The sequence below is a fragment of the Coloeus monedula genome (assembly GCF_965178545.1).
Source record: "Coloeus monedula genome assembly, chromosome: 4".
Classification (NCBI taxonomy): Eukaryota; Metazoa; Chordata; class Aves; order Passeriformes; family Corvidae; genus Coloeus; species Coloeus monedula.
In genome coordinates, this window is record NC_138784.1 from 19,440,843 (window position 1) to 19,468,651 (window position 27,809).

Sequence of the window (27,809 nt, forward strand, 5' to 3'; positions counted from 1 at the left end):
GATAAGTAGTTCTTAATGGTGTGACTGGTGGGCAAGTAGCCAGGGAGATTTCTGGGGACTGACAGCCAGCTTGCCGGTTAACACTTGCATTTACAGCCTGACAGGCCTGTTTTAGGAGCTGCCTGGCTAAAGGGAACACAACTGTTAATTAACTGGAAGAAAATCTGTGCCTTCCTCCTCCCTCCTTTCCTCAGTCTCCCCCTTCCCACAGGCCCACATAAATAAAAGCTTGACTTCTTCAAGCTATTTTTTTGTTTTAGTGGTGGCCAGTTGCCCAGATGTGGCACTATTTAGCTTGTAGAACTGAAGCTTTTCAGCCCAGATGTGCTGTATTCTCATATCTTCTCTTGTTGCTCGTATTGTGCATTTATCTCTCTGTTTGTGATGCTCAAGATTTTATGAGTGTATTTGAATTTAAGGGGCAGGAGAAAACAAACAGTCTACTACGTGTTGCTGAAAACTTACCTGCTCCTTCTTCCAACCTGTACAGATTTGTTTTCTGTTTAAAAGTGGTGGGACATCATTTGTTTTTTGGAGCAAAAAATTAGGAATGACAGCACAGTGCTTCCCATCTTAACAGAGGTCCAGAGAACAGTTTGATACAGGAGTGCTCATCTTCTGTTGCTGTCAAGTCTCTTCCTCTAGATCTAATTAGGAACTAATAAATACTGTCCTCTCAGCACACAAAGACTTTGTTTTGGATTAAAGAAATGTTGTCTGTTGTAGTTTGATACCACGTTGTGCCGATTCCATAATGTTCAACCTTTTGATAAGTGAAAGTGCAACAAACTAAAAATCCTTAAATGCTTTTCTTTCCCCTTTCCCTTCTTTTTCTCCCTTTTCTCAGGAGAAACGGGGCCATTCCCCAGAGGCCTGCCTGGCCCCCCGTGGCCTCTCGGTGTGGCTCTCCGCAGGTGCCCCTGTCGGGCCGGGAGAACGGGAAGCAGCGCTTTGCTCAGCGGGGCGCCTGGAGCTCCTGCCACCCGGCATCGCCCGAGGAGCAGCCGAGCGGGGGCCTGGCCGTGCCCAGCAGAGCCATGTGGGCCATTCGGAGGTACTGCTGCCTACTCCCGCTCCATTCCAGTGTACTTTGCAGCTGCCTTAAGATGTCGACTCGCTCACTTTGTTTTAGCCATTTTTATCCTGAAATTGCTGCGATTTTTCTTGTGCTGCTGGAGAGGGAAGACAGGAGGAGGTGGAAGGAGGGTTAAGGGAAAAAGGAGGAGAATATCTGAGGACTTGTCAGTGTTTTTGTTCTTTGATACTTGTATTTGTCTCTGTTTTCCCTAATGGATAGTATCACAGAATTCTCTAGAAAAGGCCTCTAAGATTATCAATTCCAACCATTACCCCAGCACTGCCAAGCCCACCACTAAACTGTGTCCCTAAGTGCTGCATCTACACGTCTTTTAAACCTTTCAGTGATGGTGACTCCACTGCTTCCCTGGGCAGTCTGTTGTTGACAACCCTTTCAGTGAAGAAAATGTTCCTAATATCCAATTTAAGACTTCCCTGGCACAACTTGAGGCCATTTCCTCTTATCCTATTGCTTGTTACTTGGGAGAATAGACTGATGCCCACAACAGGGGGCAGGAGGTTATCAATATAAAAAAATATCTCCTGTCTTGCTTCATGATCTTGTTCCTTGTTTCTTCTACTCATGTTTCTTCCTTTCCTCCTACTGCTCCTTTCTCCCCTCCTTTGCTTTGTGCTTTTTCCAGACACCCTCCCTCTTGCCCCCGCTTTTGGGAACATCCCTTTCTTACACAAGGGGAAAGCCTCTAGTTTGCCAGCCTCTTCAGGAGAGGCTGCAGAAGTTGTGTTGGAGAGCCCATGCACGTGGGATGGCTTCAGAGTGAGCTCCTCCACGCTGCCAATTGGCATTTGCTTCTTGGCAGCTGCCTCTTCAAGTGTTGTGAAGGAATTCTGCACATGGCAAATCAAGCCCTGCATATACATAGCTACTTTCTGTTTGAAAAGGGGCTCTCTGGTGGTGTAAGCTGCTCAGCTGCTCTCTTCTCAAGTGACTGACTGTGTACAACACACTTGCAACAACTTGCTGTGTGAGGGTTAGCCGTGGGATGCCCAAAGTGGAGCTGGCTTGGTCCCAGTGGCTGAGAGGGAAGCATGCCTGTGAGAGCTGTGCTGTTGACATATTATATGATATGAAATAGGAAGAACTCAAGACAATTTCTCTATTAAAATATATTCTGCATTAAAAAAAAAAAAAGGAAATCCTTGCTATAGAAGAAAAGAGAAGGAAAAAATGAAGTTGCTGTCAAATCTAAGATTAATTGTGCAATTTTTCCTTATAATTCACATTGGCTTGTGTAGGTCTTCTTCCATGGCAGAAGGGGGAGGGGGAGACAAAGCTTTAAATATTTCAGAAGCTCCAAAATTTGTGGACAGGTTTGGTACAGTGTTCTGGTTTGGCTTTAGGTATCTTATTTAGTGCACCAGATTACTAACTGGAAGGTTTCAGTTAGAATAAAGTAGTAGTGCAATGATCTATACTTTTAAGTACTTGTAATGTGATCAAGTAGGTTTCTGTTTAATAATAATTTATTATACATCTTCTTTCTAGAGCTAACTGAAAAATGCAGGAAGATGTAATGGAGGAATTAAGGGAATTGGTCTAATTAGCAGTAACTGGAGCTAGTTATGTAAATTCTTGGTGCAGAGATATTTTTGTTCTTTATTGTCACTTGCTCTTATCTTCAGCTATCCAGTGAATATGTGGGTTGCAGTCCCAGTTGCCTTCAGGAGTAAGGAATGAGTTAGTCTGGATGAAATTGTAGGTTTTATCACCACAATTTATTGCAATTTTGAGTAATGCTGGCGTATGCTGCTGAAATGAGGTAACTAGAATCTCTTGTGGGTTGGATCCATCTCCTTGAGTTTTAAAACCTGAAAGAGGCTTGTGAGTGTGTGTGCCTTTGCATATGATAAAAATAGGGAAGGACAGACAGGAGCTTTCATGTCAGGCTTGTACTTCTGTTTGGGGTAAGTGTCCTGTTGAAAATCAGTGTCCATGGCCATCGTCACTCATTCTCTTTTTCATGATTTGTTGAGGCCGCTGAAAACTGGAATCTATTTTTTTACCTTTTTTCTTTTTTTTAATTGGCTTTGGTTGTGCCTCGCACTCTGTGTTGCTGTGTGGTCCAGCCCATGAACACCTGCATGCCACCTAATCACTCTGATGGTTTTGAGCTGTGTAAATGAGCTGAGAACTGCAGTCTAAGCTTCTTGAAAAACAACACTCCACAATAGCTTGCATACTGTTGAAACTGAAATCTCTGTTTCTCTTTGGTGTCCTAGAAGCTCATTTTTATTGTGTCTGCTGGTGGTGAGACTCTTCCCTTGGAGTGGACAATAGACTGGAATTAATGCTGCTGTTTTCCATGTATATGAACTGTTGCATGAGGTTTTTTTGTGGGTTATTGTAGCAGGTTTGGTTTGAACTGGGCGGAAACACCAATTTAGTGTAGTGGTTTGGTCCAAAATACTTATTACTGTTTACTTTCTGTGGGATAAAAATTACGAGAAAAGCAGAGCAGGCACCAAACTTGAAAGAATATAAAGAAGTTTATTAACAGACCTAAAAGGAGGAAAAAAAAAAACCATACCACACCTTCAAAACTCCTCTCCTCCCCCCACCTTCCTCCCTTCTCCCACTGACAATGTAAAAAGACAACCCTTGAGATGTTCAGTCTGTTTACCACTTCCATAATAACCTTGTTCAGTCCATTTAGGAAGAGGAGTCTCTCTTGCTCATGCTATGGAGAAACATTATCACAATGAGACAGCTGCCTGGGTTGGTTCTCTGCTCGCATCATGTGAGTCCCTTCCCCCGACTTGCAGCTTTTCCCACAACTGCTTTCGAGGGTCCACTCTTGAATTACTGGGGTAGAATTTTAAGGTTGAGCCATTCAGAATCAAAGTTTTCTTCACCCATCTCTGGGAGCATTTCATCTCTAAGAACAGAGGCCCTTCTCCTTCCCTGAGAGCAAAGGGTCCTCCTCATCTTCATCTTTAGGACTATCTCTGGGAGCATCTCTAGGAACTGAGGTTTTCTCCTTTCCCATTTGGAGCAAAAGTCCTCATTGTTTCCATCTCTCCCTGTTCAAACTTCTCATGAAATTACAGCTGCGTCAGCATCTGCCTATCTCAGTGCAGGTGCTTTTGCTTACGAGTTGAACACTCCACCCCCCATATCTTCATGAAATTACAACGGGATACTCTGATACATCATAACTTCACAACAGAATTTCAGCTTTAAGCATCTCCTCTTTCCCTCAGGTTTTCAGCTCTTCACAGCACTAAAAGGGTTAATCTCACCTAGGCCTTGCAGCTGGAATGTTGCTTATCACTGTTGGTCACACAATCTTTTGCCAGACAGCAGGGCAGCTTTCGGCTGAATCTTGGCCGCACTGGAGAGGGGGAGCCGGGCTGCTCCAGCTGCTCCCAGCAGGGCTGTGGGGGGGGTTCCACGGCTGGAACAGGGCCCATCGGCTCCAGGATGGCCGTGGTCCCCACACGGAGCCCGCAGCCACCTGTCCCAGCACCGGAAACGAGAGAGGGCTCTGCCCGGGGTTTGTCTATTCTTAAGTGTGGATCACAGAGGTGGTCATAACTTTAAGTGGCTCAAAGAATTGTCCATATTCAAACTGGCCAGCTGATAGGTTCTGTCAGGTCACAGAGGAAGCTGTAAGCACCCCTTTGCAAGAACATCACTTCCAGGACTATGCTTTGCTAACCCATGACAGTTATTTTTATTTATGTATTTTATTTTAATTTTTTTTTGCCAGGTTACAGAAGAAGCAGGTGCACCTGGAGCTGTGCCCAACAGCATCACTTTAAATCTGTGCTGTATGTGTAAAAGAGAGTGTGGGAATGCACTAGTCATTAGCATTGTGGGATCTAGGCCCAAAACCCCATTGATCCAAAATTCAATTATCTCCTAAAGGCTATAGCAGGGATAAATGTGATCTGATGACTAAACTGATCTGGTGGCACTGTTGTTTCCTCTTACAATAGCAAGAGAAAGAAGATGGAAATGCTCTGCAGTATGTGGTGCATTCCAGAGATGTCTGCACTGGCCCTAAGTTTGATAAACTATGAGGAAAAATATGTTGAGGTCATAACACATCTTCCCTGAGTCCCTGTGCAGTGTGCGTGGTCAGGGTTTGAGCTGAAACAGATGCAGTATGAAGGAAGAGCAGAGGGAGAGGTGGGGGGAAAGCGCTGGCACACACAATGTGTGGCTACATAGCAATTGCTTGGCTTTTCCTCACTGGCTGCTTCTATTTCCAATCTTTGTGTAGCAATGATGCTTTTATTTTTTTTTTTCTTTTTTAATGAATATGATAGTATGCTTAAAACAGTAAGTTAGTGTTCAAAAAGAAGTCGTCTCAGCTGAATTTCCCCTGGCCACACAGTGCAATGCTACATTCTAGATTTGTAACTGATACAGACAGAATAGTGGGACCAGTTTCCCAGATGTGGGCTATCATGTGTGCAAACTTCCCCTTTTCTTGTATTTGTTAGAGGGTGTTTGATAGGAAGGTGTGGGTATGAAACTGCCTGGGTTATAAAAGTGCGAGGAAGACACTTTTTGTTAGATGTGGTACAACTTTCTTAAATTTTGGTAAGTTGTTCTTAGTTGCACTTACACACCCTGGAGGTCAGTGGTGGTTGTGTTCATACGCAAAGCGCAGCAAGAAAAAGCAATGTGTGCCTCTGAGAAAGCAGTAAGGTAACCATTATTTATGTTGTATGTGTGCCCCTGACCAAAATAAGGCAGAAGAAAAACCTGGATACTTGACTCTGACCTGAAAGTTCCTTGCTGTGCAACAGCAAAATAGCAAGGAAGTGTTAAAGGGCTTTGCAAACACCACAGCAAAAGCTGGTGGAGAAATTCCAGGACAGTTTGAGATTCAGTCTATGGTGAGAAAGGTCTGGGAGCCTAGCAGTCAAAATGCTTTTCTTCTCTAGGAAAGCAAAATGAGTAATCTGGAGCATGAAGCAATAGAGCCAGCCTAGGCTTTTCCTTTCCTCTCTCACTGGTGAAGTCCTCAGGGTTGTGAGATTTTGCAAATAAAGGCTCAAGCTCCTACTCTGTGATACTCAGAGCAAAGGTTGGTCTTGGATTGCCTCTGTGGGAAAGCAGAGAAAGGGAAGTGCTGCATTGTCACAGGCTATAGGCTGATTTCTTTTTTTCCCTAATTGATAATTGAAACTGAACTGAGAATAGGACAATGCAAGTTAGCTCCAGAAGGCAGGTAGGGCCCTGAGTCCCAAGGCCTGAGGAAGCACAGTGTGTGCTGAAAGATGGCAGATTAGGTAAGTGTCCTTGCTATCCTGGGATCCGTGGGATGCTGCTTCTGTGGTGTTGGAAGTTTTTTTAATTCTAGCAGGTTTGCTAAGGCTCTGCCGTTCTTGCTATTTAGTAAGCTTAAGTTATGAATGAAGTTTGGCTGCCTCTGGGGAGGTGTGTTGCAGAGGTGGATTTGGCCTGTGGTTTACTCTTTTCTGAACTCGGTTCTTAAGATTGTTTTTCCATTGTGAGTCTGAGCAATAGCTCTCTCTACTGCTGTGTCTGTACAGTCTGTGTAGGAAATGTCGAGTGAATCTTTTTCCCTGCAGTCAGTGAATATATTTATTGTCATGCACAGATGGTACCTGAGGCCACCAGAAGGCTCTGCTAGAGTCTAGAAACATTGGAGATGTGGGTGCCCCTATGCTCACAGCCTTAGATTCAGCCAAGGGTTTACATGCTCTGGCCTGTAACTGTCTTCCAGAGAACCCTTGTGTAATCTTGGGAAAATAATTACATCTCTCTCTTCCCATGGCACGTGCTGGAAGATGAGGCACAGTAATGCATGCTGCTTTTCCACCTCCATTTGTGTGATGTGCTTGTTGTTTTAAGGTTTCTGTTCCCCTCCAAAAAAAGAAACAAATCCAAGGGCTCTCTCTTAGGCATGTGTGTGCCATTATGTGCCTTCATTTTTGAAATCTTTGAGTGCTGTTTCTGTACAAGTAACTGAACTCACTGCTTGCAGACTGAAGTTTAGTTAAGAACAGCACTGCTTTGGTACGGTGATGACTAAGGCTGCATGCATGCAGAAGAAGACTTGTTTAGACCTCATTGTGCTGCAAAATTATGCACTCACCAGGTGAGAAAGACCTGATTTAATTTTGGCCTCGTTGTGTGTTTATATTGTGACAGTCTTTAATTACACTAACACATAGCTTTTTCTTTTTTGCACAATCCCTGCTCAATTCATTGTCCAGAATGGATGGTGCTCACTTAATGAGTAGCTATTCAATATTTTGTTTCTTCCTGGTCCAGAGCATTGCCCCGTGCCCTATTTACTTCATATTATTCAAGTCCTGCTCTGAGACAGATTTACAGCTTCTCAATAATTCCTCTGTGTACAGACTACCAAGTGCTGGTATTTCCTTGCAGTTTGTTACTTTAGTCTGTAACCTTTTAAGGTACTTTTGGCATAGTTTCTGGATGTGTAACTTCCTGACTATTCGGAACAAGTAAAGTGAATAGCCAGAAATTTTGTAATGGGGAACCACATGGATGTTAAGAATTTGATTCACCTTTGTATTTACTTCATGGACATCTACTGGTTGGGCAAGCAGACTAGCTGGTGCCAGCAGTAGACTGTGCCCTTTAGGAGTCAGGATTGAGAGATGAGGGACCTTTTCCTTTAGGTGTTTTCAGACAGAGGAGACACAATGATACGACTCGGAGAGGAGTGAACTTCCAGACTCGGAGAGGAGTGAACCTGGCCCAGCATGTGCAGCTTCTTCCGGCAGCCCTTTCCTTCCTCTCTCCCCAGTTTGTTGTCCTGCCTCATCTACTGCAGCCTGTCCTCATATCTTTTCTTGTTTGCTTTTCCTTAGTCATTTAATTGTTTCCAGTCTTTGCTCCTCAGGCTTTGCCTTTTGGATCTTGCTGCTTTCCTCAAGAGCTACTGTGTCAGTCTCACTCCCACGGTCCCTCCTGTACTCCTGTCCCCTAAGTCCTTGCCCAGCCAATTCGAGGGCCCTGATCTGTGTCCTTGTACTGCCTATTGCATCCTCCATGTGCTCCTCACTTCTCCCATCTCTCTGGTTCAATTTTCTGCTGTGGGAGCTTTGCCCAGCATGGGAGCAAGGTCCCGCTGGATTCTTTGAGCTGTCAGCACTCATTGTCTTTGCTTATCTCCTCCTTCGCTCTGCATAGGTTTCTGCTCCACAAGCTGCAAACCCCAGTTTCTTTTTGACCTCATTTCTCCAGCTTTGGGGGTTCAGCTCTCCTCTGCCTATAGCTAAATTGTGAGTTTTCCCGTTGCTTCCTGCCTGGGTTTGAGGAGGAGGGAGAGTGGAGGGCCAGGCAGAAGCCAGGAGCCTGCTCTGCTCTGGTGCTTGGGGTGGCGTGGAGCCACAGCTGATCTCACTCTTTGCTTCCTTGTGGCTGGAAAGTAGGCACTTGTGCATGCACTTGTTTGAATAGAAGAAGGTTAGTTTTAAATTTGACACCCTTTGTTGGATCTGTGTTTCAGCCACTGTTCTGGATAGCACTTTTCTTGCAGTACAGAAAAACACCTCTCTCCCTCTTTTTAAATACTTCCTAGAAGGAAGTGGAAAGTAAATAATTTCTCCTGGACTATTTATATGTGACAGTACCAAGAGGGCCCTGTTTATTTCAGTAAGCAGTGAATAAACTGAAGTAGTTTGCCTTCATGTACATTGAATGTCAGAAAAAAGGGACAAGACTGAGTCTGATGTTATTTTTCTTAGCTGATGATGACTTAACACGTTCTAGCTTTTTTTTTTCTTCTTTTTAGAGAAGATTATTTAAACTTTAAAGATCTTTTAGACTTTCATTTAGTTCATTAAAATCCATTTTTGTGGAAACTGTGCCTGGGACAAAGAACGGTGCTGTGCAGAACAGAGTCAGGAGGATAAGTTAATGACTGGTTTTGGTGGTTTTGGGTTTCTTTTTTCCCTGTCTTCTGAAAGATGCTGATCGCTTATTCATTTGTGTGCAGAGGGAGAGGGTTTTTTTCTCTCATTAATGGGAGTTGCTTTTAAGCCCTGCAGTTGCAGTCACTTCATTGTACATCAGCCTCTTCTGTTCCCTGTGCTGCTAATTGGAAATCCCCAATTTGTAGGTGCAGCCTGTGTGTCCCAGAGCTGACTCACAGGAGCCTCTGTTCATTCCCTTTACTTCACAGGACTGCCTTTCTATTCACAGTTCATGGCAGTCTCATTAAAACAGTGTTTGAAACAGCAGCATGCCCGTGTTCACTGGCTTTCTCTGAAAGCCCTGTAAACCAGTGTCAAAGAATTAACAGCAGCTGAGAAACAAGAACAAACCCTAATGGCTTGCCAGGTCATTTCCTTGCAGCAAATCTGGGTTAGTTTGGCACACAACAGTATTTCAGTCACCCAGGAAACAAAAAAAAAAAACCCCAACCACAACACCTGAAGATGGATGATACCCAGATTATTGCAGGTATTTCCCTGGATAGCAAATCTAATTGAACAATTTCTCTTACGCTTTGGCTGTCAGGCACATTTTTGGACATCTAGTGGAAACTTTTAGGCTGTTCTCAGGAGTGAAGGGATCAGCTGTAACCACCTACCTCATTAATGACTGATGCTTTTCAAGCTGGTCCATGTCTCCTCTGTGAACCTGCTAATCACAGCATGTATTAAGGGAAGGACAGCAGACTCTCAGGACTAAGTTACTTGGCTTTAAGTGTTCACTGGCTGATACAAGCAATCATTTGCTTGAAACCACGAGGACACCAATCTCATCAAGGGCGACTTTAGGTGGATGATTTCAGTTGTGTGATAAGTGTTACTTTGATTTTTTTTTTTTAATATGAAGTAGCTGTTGAGACTTAATATTTGATTTAAAAAGTCTAAAAAAACCCAACCTGCTAGCATGTGTAATGCTTCTCCCATCCTCCCTGTATGCTTTCCAAGATGAACAGATTCTTCCCTGACTAGAAACTTAATCTTCAAGTTAATCTAAAGTAGAGTATTAAATCCTCTTTCACATTTCTAATGCAGTTATCCCAATATTCTTTTCCAACGAGTGCATTAGAAACCTTAATCTTCTACTTGGCTTGGAAATGCTGGAACACACTTTTCTCTCTTGATCTTTGAAATGCAGATTTTTTGTTTCTATTCTTTTTAGCAGTTTCCAGAATGTGAATATCCAGGAAACTGCAGTGCAGAAGGGACTCTTGTAAATGCATTCCACATTCTCAAACATCCATGCTGAAATTCAGATATTGGCCAAAGTAAGCTGTGAAAGGCCAGGTTTGTGCTTGGGTTGTTGGAATGTTGCTGTTGAGTGTTTGCTTTCCAGGTCCGACAGGTCTCGCAGCATCTGGCGACACCCTGCTTTGCCTTATGAATTCTCATTGCCTGCCACAGCTGATCGTGGAGTGGTTTAAATGATAGTCTTCCACTGGAATATGCTGTGGTGGTTGTTTTGATTTTTTTTTTTTTTTTTTTTTAACCTCCTTTCTAAAAGTTAGGTTTGGTTGTCTTAAGAAAATGTCATTCTTTTGCCGTGTGGATAATGCAGTTGTTCCCTCTGTTTAAAGCTTTGATTGGCAGCATTTTTCCTGTAGATCCTCTGCTCAGGCTGGGGGCTGAAGTCTGCTCAAATCTCTCCTTTTTTGACCTGTGAAATCCCTTGGTTTTGCAAATCAGCTCTAGAGTAAGGAAATAATAAACATAAAATTAGTACTTTGAAACTAACTATGGTTGCACATTGGTTGTGCTAATATAAAAAATATGGAATAAAGTACAGTTCCATTTAATCTGTGAAAGATGCCAACAAACCCTCTGGCTGTTCTTCCAAAGAGGAAAATTAGCAGGAAAAGCTTGAGAAGAAAGTCTTCCACTGATTGTTCAAAAGAAAATTCAGGGAAAGAGTAATTATCAGTTAGAGGTGGAAGGGAGATGGAACATTACCTTTATATCCTTCCCATAAAACTCAGCTTTATCCTCTCATAGACCACTGTTACACATACACTTCGTACAAGACCACGTTAGGAATTTCTGTAGAGTCAAGCTGGTGTAAAATGATGGCCTTGGGTTCTCTTGGAATATTTTGGCATTAGCTGATTTAATTGAATTTACCGTAATCTCTGCCTAATCTCGTGACAGCAGTTTGTATCACTGCACCTGTGAGTTATCTGTAAATGTTCGAAGCAGAGATGTTTCTTTTGTTTTCTGGTAGTAAACTCAATTAATTTGTTGTTGTTGTTCTCCCTCTTCTCCCCTGTTCTCTTCCATAATTATATCATGCATTCATTTCAGCAGATGAATTGCTTAGAATACAAATGTTTTTGGTAGAAGCATCAGGAATTTTCATTTTAGAAAGCTGTCACCTGGTCTGTGGTCTAAATGGCTGCTAATGCTGGTCTTTCTAATCAATCTGTTATGATCAGCATTCCTTTGCTGATCTTGGCTGGCGTACTGTGGATTCACTGTCATGACCCTGCCTATGGTCCTGAATGGTATCTCCATCATGAAATTACTCAGTATGGAAAATGAAATTCCTTCATTCGTTGCCCATACAAGCTTTTGGAGATGATGGATAGCTTTCCACCCAGAAGGCATTTGTTCATACATTTGGTCTACTGACATGCATTAATATAAATACAAGAATTTTTGCATGATATTTCTTCAAGGAAAACAAACACACAAACAAAGAATTCCTTTTAAGTTAGGATTTGTCTGTTGGACTCCTATCAGTATATTTAACATAATAGCAGAAATTTGTGGGGACACCATATCAAACCAGCAATCCATCTAGGTCTGTGTTCTGGCTGCAGTCATTACTGGATGCTTACAGAGAAGAGAAGAATGGGAATGGGGCCAGGACAGGGTTATCTTTCCTTACTGTGGCTGCTGAACGTGTGCCAGGCATTGATTTAGAGTCCATGGATCTGGATGCTGTATCTAGAGCACTGTGTTTAAGGCTCTCTGTGGACCTGTCCTCTGTGGAGTTGCCTAATTTCCTTTTTAGAACCCTTCTCTCCTCCGACTTTGAGGGCCTCTTGTTGCAGTGAGTTCTGTGATTTTAATTACACACCATATAAAGGAATCTTTTTGTTTGCTTGAAACCTGATAATTTCATTGGGAGCCCTTTGACTTTGTGTGATAAGAAGTAGAAAATAATTTTGCTGGTTCCCTTCCCCAGGCCCTTCATTTTTATAGTATCTCTGTGTACTCCCTTCCCAGGGTGGAGAGCCCTGTTCTCTCTCCTCTCTCGTCATTCAGACACCATTCCATGTGTCTGATGAACCTTATTACCTCTTTGATCTCTGTTAGATGCTTTGGGAAGTGGGCAGAGGAAGGGAAGGTCTCAGAATAACATGCAGTACTCCAGATGCTGGGACTTGGATTTTTATTCGTTGTATTATTACTTCTGTTTTTCACAAGCTGCAATTTTTTTTTTTTTTTTGGTGCTGATTTATGGCATCACTTTTTTCTTTATTGTTTATTCTTTTCTTTTGACTGGAGTCTGTTTAGGTAATATGTGCAGTAAAAATCTGAATGGAAAAATCTGAGTATTTTTTATTACTGTGTTTTCTGTTGTGTGTAGTGGCTTTGGGTGCATCTGCCTGGCCTGTTCCCCAGTACATGGGAAAGGCTGGAGCAAGATGCTGAACTAAGCTAAGCCTGGCTGGTTTTGGGGCCAGAGATGACACCAGTGAAGTCTGCAGCTGCTGTATCTGGGTCTCAGTTGCCCAGATGGGGGTTTACACTATATCCTTCCCTTCTTAACTGCTGTTTGGAGATCAGTACTATCTTAAAGCAACCTTGGCTTGGGCAAAGCTTGTGGGCTGAGTAGAAGGGCAGAATCCCCTCATGTCTGTGCTCAGGGGGAAGCGTTACCTCTCTAAACCAAAGGGCAGAAAGTTTGAACATTTGCCCTAATTCACACACATAAAATCTGACATAAAGCAGAGACTTAATCTAGGATTTCCCAAATCTTAAGCAGATGTACCTCAACAAAATCTTCCTCCCAGTAAATGGACAATTTCTTTCTTAAAATTTGCTGAAAGGATGGAGCCCCTCTATCCTCCTCTGCTTTCCTGGAAGCTGAAAGCTTCAGCATTTGTTGCTTTTGAGCACAAAGATCTAGACAGTGCAAGCAGTGATAGCTGCTGTCCCAGGGCTTTCATGTCACTATTTGTTGCATTATTTATTTTGATCTGATTTGGCCTCTTGACTCCATCAAAAGCGCCTTTCAATGTGAATTAATTACGAGAACTGCATTTTCTTCTTTCAGTTGCCTTTAAAAGAGAAATAAATGCTCCCAGGTGGCATTAGGGAAGGAGAGAAGTGGTTTTTTTCTCTGCACAAGCCGTGCTTTTGTCATGGACCAAAGGCTTTCTCTGCCTTCCCTTACACTTTGGGAGTCTGCTGTTTTTATGGATTGAATGTGCTTTTTCCTGGGAGTTTGGAAATGCCAGAACTGAATGAGACCCCTCAGTGGCATACCTGCCCAAATGAGCAGCTTTCTCATAACGAAGATGACTTTAATATTGCAGCAGAACACTCAGTTAATTATGAGGTGTGAATAAGGAATATGTTTCACAGTGCCTTGGCAATTTTCCTGGGTTCACTGATCCATAAACAAGATTATTCCCTAATAGTCCTTCATCTCCGCCATTATTGCGCAAGGATATTCAACTTTAAATTAAATTAAAAATTATCATCGTTAAAGTTAGTTGAGCCATGGCTAATCTTTTGAGGCTGTTTCCAGGATTAACTATTTTAGATTTGCTCAGTTATTTGAGGAAGAGAGAATTTTTTTTCGTTCTTCCTGTGCCATTTTTATAAAGGCCACACTGTAGCAACCCTCTGCTGGGAAATGTGAATTAGACCAGTTTTTCTTTCTTTCTTTTCAAAGTCCTTGACACTTCAGGCAGCTGATGTTTTAGGGGGGAAGTGCTTCTTCAAGGTACCTGGCAGTTTTTTTACAGTTCTTTCAGCTTTTGCTAACCCAAGAGCAAGGGACTAAATTTGATTCCTGACTGCCAGCTGTCCAGCCCAGCTCTGTCTGTGGCCCTCAACCAGTTTGTATGGGAGGGAAATGACACAGGCTATTGGTGCAGAACTGTCACACAGTTTGTGATCTCTCTGCGTTGTGCAGAGCTGCAACTCCCTGAAATAATTTTTACCATTACTTGAGCATCACTGTAGATTTTTAAGGTCAAGAGGGACCATTTATGATCATCTAATCTGATCTAGAGCATGGTGCAGGAGACAGAGCTCCATGTAAGAATTACTGCATGAAGCCTGCATTTCTCTGTGAGCTGTGTCACACATCTGTCAGCAGCCTTGATTTAAAGACTTGATGCGATGGAGTATTTGAAATAATCCTTAGGTGGATGGTTGCAGCAGTAGGCTATTCTCGCTGTTAAAAATGTGCCTGTTTCTAGTCTGATCTATCTAATTTCAGCTGCCAAGCACTGCATCTCATTATGTCTTTTTCCAGCAGATTAAACAGGGCTCTCCTTGCTGAAAGTTTTTCAGTCTGTGATTGTTGTTTTATCGTTTTTCCAGACAGACTAAAGGCTGGGCTTCTTCTGGGTACATCTACTCAGCAGCTGCTGTTGTGATGTAGTTTATGTATTTGGATTGGAACAAATCTCAGATTAGATAGTTGGGTCCTGTTAATAATATGTCTGCACTGGCATGGAGATCAGAGTGGGTGAAGCAAGCTTTCTGAGCATTTGCCAATCTTTCTTTGTTTTGTTGTTGTTTTTAAAAAATTTTTTCCTTTGGGTGTCATACTAAACTGTTTGAAAGCAGTAAAATACAGCTATGTTTTGCAGCGCAAAATTAACATATTGTGGAAGTCAGTGAGTAAAACCAAACTGATTAGAGTAAAATTAGCGTATCTTTGATAACAAATCCCTATGGAGCAAGAACAAGCTCTTCCCATGTGCTTGTTGTGTTTTTAGCACAACAGTGTTTCAATCTTAATTGGAAAATTAGTTGTATGAGGAGGTGCACTTGATCTTGCATCTGCACGCCCAGATGACATTTGGATGGTGTGCTGCTCCTGATCTTAGGAGCGCTGCCACGCATCAGCAAACGCAAGTGCTCCAAGTCTGGAGTTGACATTTTGTCTGGAAGGGCTGTGAGTGAACACATGGTCTTTGAAATGCTGTGCTGAGCCCCTGCTCACACTGGTAAAGTTGGAGAAAAGGGAGTGGAGAAAATTTGGAGTGATTGTCCCTTTTAACACAAGATTGTCCCTCACAGTATAGGTCCTAGCAGATTTTACACTGAGTTTACTTTTAGAAACCAGAAAATACATAGATTGGTATCTTTATTTCACACCCAATATGTTTGATAATCAGGAAGCATAATTTCAGAGGGGAAAAATGCCTTCTGCTGAATTGCTGGCAGCCTTACCTGGAGTGTGTAGGAAGCTGTCAGGAAAGCAGGGATGTCAGGTCTTGACCTACGTGGATGATGCTTCATTTGTGAGATTCAGTTAGACTAAAGTGCAAAGTAGTACGATTAATTTGGCTTCAGGTTCAGTGTTTAACAATGCATAAGACAGAATTTCTGCATTATGCCTTTACACCAGATGAGGCTATGACCCAGCTGTCAGGCTACTCTGTGCTTACCATTATCTTTTACATGACTTTTCATATTCTCATATTTGATTTTTTTAAGCATCTGTCATTACCTCTCCAGAAACCCCTTACAAATAAGAGGTGCATCTTGCATAACTTAAGAGCAATTATTGTTCCATTACCAACTAATGAAGTGCACACTTGAATGAAAAGAACGATGACTCAAGATTTGATAAAGTTCAGTACGATTCTTAAGATAATTTCTGGAAGTGTTTTCTGCCTTCAAAGCTTGTATTTTAATAGGTGGCAGATTTTATGTGCAGTATCTTCCTTAAAAAGATACTAAGGAAGAAAAAACATATGTGAGAGCCTGAAAAAGGGAGCTGTTTCCATATCAAACTCAAGGCAGAGGCTTTGACAAAAGATGTCTCCCTGCCATGGGAGGACACCAGAGTTTGTGATTACTGATGTTGATTTAGTGTGGTGATTCAGTGTGTTCTTGTCCCCCTGGTAATTCTGTAAGGACATGAAGGAAGCTTCAGGGAAGGCAGGAGTCCTGGGAATTCAGTATGGCGTGGTGTAGCGGGTTAGGTTTGTAACTGGGCAGAAACACCAATTTAGTGTAGTGGTTTGGTCCAAAATACTCATTACTGTTTATCTTCTGTGGGATAAGAATTAGGAGAAACGCAAAGCAGGCACCAAACTTGAAAGAATATAAAGAAATTTATTAACAGACCTAAAAGAAGGGGGGGGGGGAGAATCATACCACACCTTCAGAACACTTCTCCTCCCTTCTCCCACTGACAATGTAAAAAGACAACCCTTGAGATGTTCACTCTGTTTACCACTTCCATAATAACCTTGTTCAGTCCATTTAGGAAGAGGAGTCTCTCTTGCCCATGCTATGAAAACACTATCACAAACGAGACAGCCACCCGGGTTGGTTCTCTGCTCGCATGTGAGTCCCTTCCCCCGACTTGCAGCTTTTCCCACAACTGCTTTCGAGGGTCCACTCTTGAATTACTGGGGTAGAATTTTAAGGTTGAGCCATTCAGGAACAAAAGTTCTCTTCATCCGTCTCTGGGAGCATTTCATCTCTAAGAACAGAGGCCCTTCTCCTTCCCTGGGAGCAAAGGGTCCTCCTCATCTTCATCTCTAGGAGCATCTCTAGGAACTGAGGTTTCTCCTTTCCCATTTGGAGCAAAAGTCCTCATTGTTTCCATCTCTCCCTGTCCAAACTTCTCATGAAATTACAGCTGTGTCAGCATCTGCCTATCTCAGCGCAGGTGCTTTTGCTTACGAGTTGAACACTCCACCCCCCATGCCTTCATGAAATTACAACAGGATACTCTGATATATCACAGCTTCACAACAGCTTTCAGCTTTAAGCATCTCCTCTTTCTCCTCCCTCAGGTTTTCAGCTCTTCACAGCACTAAAAGGGTTAATCTCACCTTGGCCTTGCAGCTGGAATGTGGCTCATTGCAGTGGAGGCGGGGGGAGCCGAGCTGCTCCAGCTGCTCCCAGCAGGGCTGTGGGGGGGTTCCACGGCTGGAACAGGGCCCATCGGCTCTAGGATGGCCATGGCCTGGCCCGAGCAGGGCCTGGGCCGGGCCCGCTGGCCCCCGCCCAGGGCCTGCAGCCACCTGTGCCAGCGCCGGGAACGAGACAGAGAGATGTGGGGAGTTTGTCTATTCTTAAGTGTGGATCACAGAGGCGGTCACAACTTTGAGTGGTTTAAAGAATTGTCCATATTCAAACTGGCCATCTGATAGGTTCTGTCAGGTCACTGAGGAAGCTGTAAGCACCCCTTTGCAAGGACATCTCTTCTGGGACTATGCTTGCTAACTGATGACACGTGGTCATCCCCCAAGTTATGTTTGGAGAAGACTTTAGTTTTCATAGAATCATTAAGGTTGAGAAGGACCCTCAAGATCACGGAGTCCAACCATTATTAATCTAGCACCACTGTGTTCACCACTGAACTATAGCCCCAAAGTGTCTTTTGAACACTTCCAGGTTTGGTGATTCTTTCACTTTCCTGGGCAGCCTGTTCCAATGCCTGACCACACTTTGAGTGAAGAAATTTTTCCTGATACTCAATCTAAACCTTCCCTGGCACAACTTGAGGGCATTTCCTGTTGTCTTATCACTTGTTACCTGGGAGAAGACACCGACCCCCAGGTCAGTACAACCTCCTCTCAGCACTGCAGGGGTTGTTGTGACCCAAGAGCAGGACACAGCACTTGGACTTGTTGAATCTCACACAGTTGGCCTCGGCCCATTGATCCAGCCTGTCCAGATCCCTCTGCAGAGCCTTCCTGCCCTCGCAGATCAACACTCTCTCCTAGCTTGGTGTTGTTGGTAAACTGATAGAGGGAGTGTTGGGGAAGATGAAACAGGAAAGCCTTATAAATATGATTGCCTGACAAAAGATTTTGGGAATATGAAAACTATAAGCGACATCGAAATGAAAGCCACCTTTGAGATACCAAGTCTTAGTTACTGAACAACTGGAAAACAATGGTATGGCCAACTGAAGGTAATCCCCTCTTGATTGAACAATACCCTCTGCTTGCAGGCAGGTCCAAGGGTCAGAGCAGACCCTACTAGCTCAGCAGAAGGGGTCCAAAGAGTAGTTTTTAGAAGTTAAGATGTAACACTCTATGGTAATATAAGAACTCTTATAGGCTGTATGTAAATGCTATAGGATTTGTATCTTGTATTAGATTGGTTAGTGACAATTAGAATATTCAGTACAGAAGATGATTTATTGTATTGTAACCAGGACTTCAGACACTCTTACTATACACTCTCTTAATACACACTCTTACTATACACACTCTTAATACACACTCTTACTATACTCTACACACATTCTCTCTCACTACTTCTTCACCCTCATTCCTCTCTCTCCCCCTCTCTCTCTTTACTTACCCGTTTACTCTCTTGCTCTCTTGGGCCTGCTCAGAGCTGCCAGCTGCAGCTCTAAGCAGTGCCCCTGTACCCACGCTCTTTGCAATAAACCGCATGTTCCAAGATCTGACTACAGAGATCTCTCGTCACCGTCTCCATCCATCTACGCCCGGTCCAGACTGAACACCCTGCACCTACAGTCTGGCGCCCAACGTGATTGCCGAACCCCCCAAGCTCCCACAAGGGAGCACTCAATCCCATTGTCCAGATCATTGATAAAGGTATTAAACAGAGCCCTGGGATCACCACCACTGAGTGGTCCCCAGCTCGATATAACTCCATTCACCACCACTCTCTGGGCCTGGCCCTCGGCCAGTTTTTTACCCCACAAGCAGTGCACCTGTCCAAACCACGGGCTGCCAGTTTCTCCAGAGAAATGCTCTTGGGAGACGGTGTCAAAGGATTTAGGAAAGTCTTTTCAACTGGATAACGTTGAAGGGCTCTTGAGCGAGTCCAGATGGTGCTCCCAGGGCCTGCTTTTGAGATGTGGGATTCCCTGTGCTATCACCTGCAGGGTAATGCTCTCTGCCAGTTAGGAATTGTCTTCTCTTGGGCACCCCAAACACTGAGGTACTTAAGCAGGAAATTATTTTGAACGTTCAGGTCCTTACGTTTAATGTTTTTTTGAGTAGAGCTTAGTGTGACGATCACTATCTGCTAATCCCTCTAGCAGAGTCCCCCAGTAAGTGGGACACATAATCATGATGATTACTGGGTCATTGCAGCAGAACAGCTGGCGCTGATTGCTGTAGTTCTGTTCCTGTTCAGCACAGAGGAGGTTTCCACATCTCCAGTATCCTCATGATAAGGCTGCAGGCTTAGGGAATGGGATTTCAGTGCAGATCTCACCAGCTCACTAAACCTGCCTCTTGAGAGTCTTCTCACCTTCTTAAACTAGGCTTGGTGAATTTTAGATCATTGATTTTAAAGGCCTTTTCCAATATGTTAATGCTAATTTTCTTGGTCTGCTTCTCTGATGGGACTTGCTGTGGCTTTAGTAAGAAGGGAGATATACTCTCTGATTCAGTAAAAGAAAAAAGCCCCAAACCTAAGGAAACCAATACAATCCAGAAGATAATCTGCAGATGGTCACTTCTGTCAAATGAACAGCAGGTGGTAAGGGACTATTTGGCTCATCAGACATAGAACCTCTTATCATGCACAGCCAGTTATGTAATTCCTTTCACAGACTAGCTCAGTGCTGCGTGTGTCCAGTTGGATTGTCTCCAAGGCTCCCCTTGGAAGGCTATTTGTCTGACAAGCTTGCCTGGAAAGCTTTCTTTTCCTTGCCTAAAGGCCTTGATAGCCAATTTTTGCCCACTTAATCCTTGTGTTTGTGCATCTCTTTTATCCTCCTTCCCTTTCCTGCCTGTGTGTTAATGTGTGGGCACACAGAACTAGAGAGACTGTCAAGTGAGCTACAAAACTGGAGTTAAAGTCTGAGAATCCAGCGCAACTCTTTATTTCCTAAGTGTTTCTTGGGAGGGGACACAGAGGATTGCTATTTCTTGTTACTAAATAACATAGTAACCTTCTTACTGGCTTCGTCTGGGCAGGTTTTGTGCTGTGACAATGGCTGAGACTCTCCAGAGAAGCTGCCTTTGCTTTTGCCAAAGAGAAGTGTATGTTTGGAGTGCTTGTTTTCATTTTTATTTATGTCCTTTGGTCAAGTGCCATGAGAATATCAGCAGTTTCAGAAACTTAAGCTTTTCATTCTGACTTGCAACCATTTTGAGAAAGCACAGAACAAAATACATCAGCAAGTGCAAATGTAAGGGATTAAAAAAACACCACCAGGATCCCCACCAGATACATTTAAGGTCATTTTATAGGTGAGTGAAGCACTAGAGAGCCTCCTGCTTCATCTTGGTAACTGGCATGCAGGAAAAATGAAGTTGAACTATTTTGTACCGTGGCTTGTGCTTATGCCTTGTTGTACACTAGTGCAAAACATGTCTAAGTGAGATGAGAACTGAAACTTAAAACTGGACCAAAAATATAAATATCAACACTTTCCCCACATGTTAGCAAAGAAACTTGCTGCTTCTTGTTTTCTTCTGGACTCCCAGAGGCTTTAGTTCTCATTCTATCAGGCCTTTTGGAGACCCCAGCTCCCTTTCCATGAGTGTGTTAGATAGGCTTCCTTTGCCATGCTGATGGGGTGCTGCTTGCCTGTTATGTCAGAGTCCGAGTGACTGTGAAAATGATTTAGCCTGTAAGCAGAGATAACATAAATCATAGTTTAAGAAAAGGATGATTGTCTTTCCTTTCCTGGTAGTGTACTTCTGCTTCCCAGAGGATTGTCTTCCCAGAGAGACATCTGGCTTTTTTTCTGTCTTTGCCATGGATTTCTATCTATGAAGTCCCATAGAAAGATTGCCTTTTACTGGATAAGAGTGATTTGCTCCTGTTTGTCTGGACAGTCTGAAAGGGATGCTAAATCTCCAGGGGAAGGGTGTGTGCTTCTTTCATCTGTCCCCCTTGGAAGATGTGTAGATACAATCATCCCCATGCTTGGCCCAGCTCCAGGGCTGACTGACTTTTCTTCAGCCATGAGGTGAAGCTGGGCTCTTTTCTTGGCTGCAGCTGGCCTCCGTGGACATGTGAGACAATACAGCAGCGGCTGGTGGATGGGCTGTAGCTCAGGTTGCTGCAGGGTGGGGGAAGTCCTCTGTGGGCAGAGTAGTTTGTCCATCAGCTGCCAAGCATCAGCTTCAGGCGACTTGCTTTCCAGCTCTAAGAAGCACCCATCACTCAGCAATGGTACCAACTCCTTTTTAGCTAAAGGAAAAAAAGCCAGAGAGGAAATATCTTGGAGCTGCATATATAAGTGGTCTGAAGTGTTTCTGGATCAGACGAGACAAAATAAACTTTCTGCATGAGCTTGGATGTGTGGTGCTCGGCTCCCTCACCATGCTCTGACAGCAGTGTGATATGAAGGCATTTGACACCTTTCAATATTGGCATCAGGAAGAGACTCAGCCGTCTTAACACCTCCTAGCAGTTGGGTAAGTAATTTCCTGAGAGCAGAGGAAGGAATGTTGTCCTCCCCTCTCCCTGGCAGGCTTGTGGAGGTGAATTCCTTTGTTTTGGAAACAGATTTGATCTGAAAACATTCTTTTCTGTAACAAAAATAGACTTTGTGATACAGTGTCTCGACCTGATGTGAAGACTGAACATTTCTGTGGCAAGGAGGAGCCTTTGGTGTCAGGCAGTAGACGACTTCATGCATGGATGCCACACTATCTGCTCTGAGTAGCAGCCGCGGTGGCAGCTGTGTACTGAGGTCCAAAGAGCTGAACATGTACAAGTGTGAGGGGTTACGGATTTCTTTTCTACTCTTCTGGTAAAGTTCTGGTTCAGTAAAATCTATTATATGGAGCTATTTATGTTAAGAAACAGCCAAGCAGCTCGGCTCCCCACTTTCACCTGCTTTGTTCCTTCTTCCTGCCTACATGCTGTGCTTGCTCTGGGTGGCTCAAGTGGATAGAACCTTTGCTTAGGATGTGTGCCAGCCTCCTGGATAGAGAGTCACAATGTTCCCTGACCTGCTGCCTTCAGGAAAGCATTGTTTTTCTGCTGAACTCACAGCTCTTTGGTTGTCTTTTTTGCCTGCAGGAGTACTGAACAGTCACCAGTCACCAAGAACCTGCTTTTGGTTTTTTTTTTTTAAGGGAAATGACAATTGCAAAAGCAGCAAATGATGTCTGATGTGAACAAGCCCCTTTATTTTCCTTTCTAGCCCTGCCATGGTGATAAGGATGTATTATTATGGGCTTTGCTAACCTTAGTTCACTTTGGTGGTATGGTGTTGGTGTTTTATGAAGTAATGAGTGTGTAAAATCCAGTAGAAATCAAATTGTCCCTTTAGCTCTACTTTTTTTGGTCCAAATATTTGTAAAGCAAATGGATGTCTATTTAAGGATTAGGTACTATCTTCTAAGAAGACACTAAGAAATTAATGCAAACCATGTTGCAAATTGCATTTAAGTAGCTATTGCCTTATTTTGCCACACTTGAGTGGGAAATGAATGCTGCAGAGAGGAGTAATGGTGGCGTGATAAATCTCAAAAGGAGCACAGATGAGGCGTCCTTGTAACAAGAGACGACAATTAGCAACTGCTTTGTTCGGGATGGTGCCAGTGGTGTATTTGGATGCAGCAATTGTGTAGGTGTGGTGAGAAAGTATAGGAGGGCCAGGAGTAAGGAAACTGACTCTTGAATCACCATTTTCAATCTCAACCAACTTAATATGGCGTAATAAGAGCACATTCTAGCAAAAGCACTGCCAAGAGATAAAATGCTGGGTTTTACTCTTTCTTCTGCACCTCTCTGCCCTCCCAGCATCCCCTCTGCTGTTCTCTGCAGATGGTTGGTCTGTTGTCAAATCTTTTTGTCCTTTTTTTTTGTAGTGAAGCTTTCCTTGCTGTGAAATAGAAGATCCTGCCTTGCTCCCTTCTTCTTGCTGTGTGAGTTTTAATTAATGTTTTTGCAAAGCATGTTAAGATCCTTGAATAGCAGTGTGGTTTTGGCAGTGGTTCAGTCTCCTGGAGAAAAGCATATGCCTTAGAGTTTAGGAAAAAAAAAACTGAACAGGTTTTTAGGTTTAGAAATTGACAGGTAAAAAGTCCAAACTTGGTGGGTTAAAAAAACCCTGCTTTTCTTTAACTCATGTAACCTGAAACTTTAGTCTCATAAAAGCTTTTTTTTTTTTTTTTTTTTTTTTTTTTTTTTTTTTAAAGTAAATGGAGTCTGGTGTCTTTCTTCCTGAAGGTGGGAGTCATCCCTATTGAACTCTTAGGAACAATGTTCATATTGCACTAGTTTATTTCCAAAGCAGTATTTCCTTACACAGCCTTCCCATTCTCTATACTGATGATAGAAATTAAAAGGAAACTTTGAAATGTGTCAGCTGTTCTCTTAAATGATAGAGCACATCCTTTTTTTTTAAGCTGTTAAGGGAATGGAAACCACAAAACTTCTGGATCACTTTCAGTCCACAGTAGGGTAAAGATCCTGAGTGTGTCCTATATAAACTATGCCAGCTCAGTCTGACTGGGAAAGCCCTTTTTCCCAGTCTCCATTATGAATGCTTTGAAGCAGGTCTCTGTTTCAGGCTGATACCACAGTGCTGAGATGTAAATCGGCAGCAGGACAAAACTGGTGAAGACGTCACCCACTTCTCAGTGTTAACCCAAGCTTAAGAAAGGTGTTTGCAGTGCTTGGGGATTTTTTTGGCATGGTTGCCTTGCTTACAAAATAACACTTATGGAAACCTGTGTTAGGAATGTTAGGAGTCACACCTGTGGTTCCTCTAAGACGGTTAGCTTCCTTATGGGAACAGTTCTGCATTTTCTACACACTTGCTTTTAAAAGTGTCCATGAAGCAGCTTGAGGACATCTGGGAGGCTGGATAACTGGTGCTTCTGGAAATTGCAGGGAAGCCATTTGGGATTCAAAGCTGCTTGTTACAAAGTGTTTACTTGCTGCTGGTGAAGGTACAGTGTGCCACGCGCACACACTAGTTCCTTCTTTTGCGAGCACAAGGAACTTTGTGTCCTATGTCCTCCCATTTAATCTCCAGTGGTGGTGATGTTGCCATGTTTTTTGTGCTAGGCACTGCTGTGGATTGTTTGATTTAATCCACTCTGCTATTCTGGAGGTGAAATCCGTGAAACTTCTGAGGGGAAGTGTGACCATGGTCTTATACATTCCTGGAGACCCTGTGGACAGGTAGTGTGGTAGACTGTAGGGTGGACAGCTTGCCTACATACACAGAAACAGAGGTGATAGTTACCAAAATATGTGTGTCTGAGGAGAAGCCCAGCAGTGCAGCTCATGCTGAACGCAGCAGTGATTGAGGTGTGCACGCTCTGGTGGGATTCAGCAGCTGTGGGGCAGCCAGGTGCTCCCCCTCAGACCCGAGGTTTGTGGTCCCAAAGAGCCTGCCCAAATTCAGCATCTTGGGAACTGTTTGGTCCCTGGGGTTTGGCTGAAGCAGATGGCTGAGGTGTGACTGCATTGACAGACAAGCTGTAAGCAATAAAGCAAGTATCTCCACCCTGTTTTTCCAGAGCTGCCTCTGCCAAAGTGCTGTAAGACTGGCTGGCACTTGGGATTCTGGATAAGCTCTCCTCTGGCCTTCTCATTATTGATTTTAAGCATGTGTTACCATATCAACGTTATTTGTAGTCATCTTATTTTTTTCCCTGTCAAAAGGCAGCCTGTATGCTGGTATTGTGAGATGGCAGAAACTTTTCCTTTTATGAATCTGTCTCTTTGACTGACCCACAGAGCAGCAAAGGGAAAGCTAGCCCTGTGCTTTTTGAGGCTCAGCAACATGTTTTTCCATCAAAGCTGGCATCAGTTGCTGTGAGCTCAAAGGCAGGTTTGCCAAAAAGGTGAAAGCATCTTGCACTCTTGCGCACAAGAAATACCAGATCTAAAAGGTGTTTTTCTTCAGTAGTCACTCTAATTATTTTTGTCAAGCCTGAGCTGCATCTGGACAGTGTGGGGTTTGAGGGAGCTGAGTTCACAGGAGATGAGCTCTCTGTTGCTGAGGGAGAGAGAAAGAGGGTCCCCAGATGATGGCTCAGAGCAGAGGATGGCTCTGCATCCTCCCCATTTACTGCTGATCTAAAAGGGTGCATGGGGTGCTCATTTCCCTTGACAAAAGCCAACCTTTCTGAATACCCCTCTGCTGCCACTGTTCTTGCAGGGGTTTCTAACAGCTTTCACCAGGATCTTAGTGTGTGCCTTGGGGTGCTTTGTTTCGTGAGTTTGATCTGTCAGATTCCCATTGAGCACTGTCTGAGGCAGAGCAGAGAGGGCAAGAGAGGGAGCATCCCCTCCTGGGTGGGGGTGATGATCCAGGCCAGTGATGTGCTCACATGAGCATTGTAAATCCTGAATGCTGGGTTGGTCAGCATCAGGAATGCTGGCAGGACACTGATGGATGGCACCCGGTGGGATTGTCTCATTCTTCATCAAGTTCTGGCTCTCTACCAAGAGTTGTTCTAAAAAATAATCATAAAGAAGGGGAAAGAAGTTATGGTTCCTGCTGCGAAGTCAGCAAGAGCCAGCTGTTGACAGAAGTGAGAGTGGAATGGGGTCTGTAGGGTTTTGACTTCCTTTACCATAACTTGCTGGATGCTGACATTATTTTTATCAGATCTGGCCTTGCAGAGTCAGGAAGACAGATCAGCAAGAGAGAAAGAGAAATTGAAATAAATGAGGTGTCTGGCACGTTTGATTTTTAAACTGAGCTTGTGTGCAACTGGGAGATGGTTGGCTGAGGCAAGGGGTGTGATACGGTACAACAGAGTCCCTATTCTGCAGATGTTACTGGAGGGGCAGACACAGGATCCTGATCAGATGTCTGCATCAGCTCCAACCCCACAGCTGGCCATCAGCCTCGCTCTGTGCCCAGGGACAGGCGCAGGGCACAGAGGGCAAGGAACCAAAGCAGAGGGTGGCCTGCTGACCTTGGAGGAAGGAGGGAACACAAGCAAGCTCCTGCTGACTCCCAGCAGGGTGAAAATTAATTTATTAGATTCATCCCAATGAAAAAACCCCAAACACTTAGACATCCTTGAAGGCTTTGCTTAAATGACACTGTTTTTTATTAGCCCTAACCATCTGCAAACCCCTCTCCCCCCCAAAATGAAAAGGAAAAGAAAGCATTTTTCAGTAAACAACATGTTTTGTTTCTATTTTGGACACTGTCTAAATAAGAAATGTAGAAAAAGAGCTAGATTCAGTAACAGTCACACTTCTCCCAGGGGCGGAATAGAAAAAGGAAGTGATTTAGATGTTCCTTCTTGTTCCCACCAGCCTGGGCTGCTGAAGGCTGGTCAATGCAACTCCATGAATTTTTCTTGTGGAGCTTACCAAAGTGCAGTTTGGGGCTGGCAAAGCTATTTGCAAATCTGGCTTGAAATAACCAAAAAGTTTCAACTGAAACAAACACTTCTTTCCTCTCCAGGCATTTTAGAAATGTTACTGCTTCCCTGCGAAACTATCAGTATGGCACAGATAATAGCTAAGCTTGTGTAATAAAACAAAAAGAAGGAGGCAAAGAATCAGCTCCTGTTCTCTTTGGGAATTTCTGAGAATTGCAGGCAGTTCACTCAGCAGCACAAGCCACCTTTTGAGCTGGGGCAGAGCGGGGTCAGTTCAGCAATTTCCTGGGGAAATATGAATTTATACCTGAGCGTTTGCCTGCTGTGGTGAGTGGAGCTGTGTTGCTCTCTGGTCCCTCTTTATTTTGCTCATTTGTGTAAGGTATTCCTTGTTCCATGTTTGCAAATGGATGCAGTAACCTCCTTTCTCCCTCTGTATTCCTCCTTCCTCCCCATTCCCGTCTCTACATTAAATGCTTGAGAATAAATTGGTAACTCTGCTTCATGGGGTACCTACAGCACTCATGGCTGACCTTTAGAAGTTTTCCCTTTTTTTGCCTTTCAATATGTTTGTAAGGAAGCCAAATCATTTAAACCAGCTGGAAGATCCCTGAACTGCTACAGTTCTATAATGTTCTATAATCATTTCCCTCCCAGCTTATAAAACTGGCTCTTTCTAATTTACTGCCAGGCCCTTTCATTGCAGAGTGGAATAATAAAGGTCTCTGAGGACTGTGTGCTTCTCAACTCTCTGAAAGATCGATGGGATCAATTTGCCTCTGTGTGTTTCGATGTCTCTGTCCTAATTCTGGAGACAGCTGCTCTGGTGTGCTGTCAGGTGGCTGTTTGCAAAGGGAGGGACTCCTGGATCTGCTCTGGGCTCTAAAACAAGCTTGTTAGAGTTAAAAACCCCTCAATAACCAAAAAAAGGGAGCAGGGGTTTATTGTTCTGTAATAGGTACTGGAGAGTTGGTCAGAGTTGTTACTTGTCCCTGAGGTGAGCAGCCCATGGGGTAATGCAGCACGTATGGTTTGGGCAAGAGTTTAAACTCATGCAGATGATTTATAGTGATTTTTGTAATGTGAGTTTTATTAAGTTGCCTGAAGCACAATATGTTCATCAAGGCTTTGCCTTTTTTCATTCCATCCATCTTGTAAAATCTGTTTCTTTCTGGCCCTTGTGAAAAGTGCCCTTTTGTGTCTTCTCCATCATAGCCCTGAGCTATCAATTCGAGGAATCAAAACCGAAGCAGACAAAACAGCCCTGCTCAAGTAAAGTGCACTTGGGTGAGGTGGTGCTTTCTGGAG

The 27,809-nt window shown here is 43.6% G+C and overlaps 1 protein-coding gene across 4 annotated transcripts in view; it reads left to right on the top strand.

Moving 5' to 3' along the window:
- The window catches only part of TMTC1 (transmembrane O-mannosyltransferase targeting cadherins 1), a gene marked incomplete at its 5' end in the record, with an annotated part of 152,155 nt that overhangs the window by 29,196 nt on the left and 95,150 nt on the right, over nt 1–27,809 (top strand). For all 4 annotated transcript variants that reach the window (XM_082280324.1, XM_082280323.1, XM_082280322.1 and 1 more), the window contains one exon: nt 848–1,054. In XM_082280324.1, the coding sequence (XP_082136450.1) occupies nt 848–1,054 (207 nt within the window). The remainder of the gene's footprint in view (nt 1–847; nt 1,055–27,809) is intronic.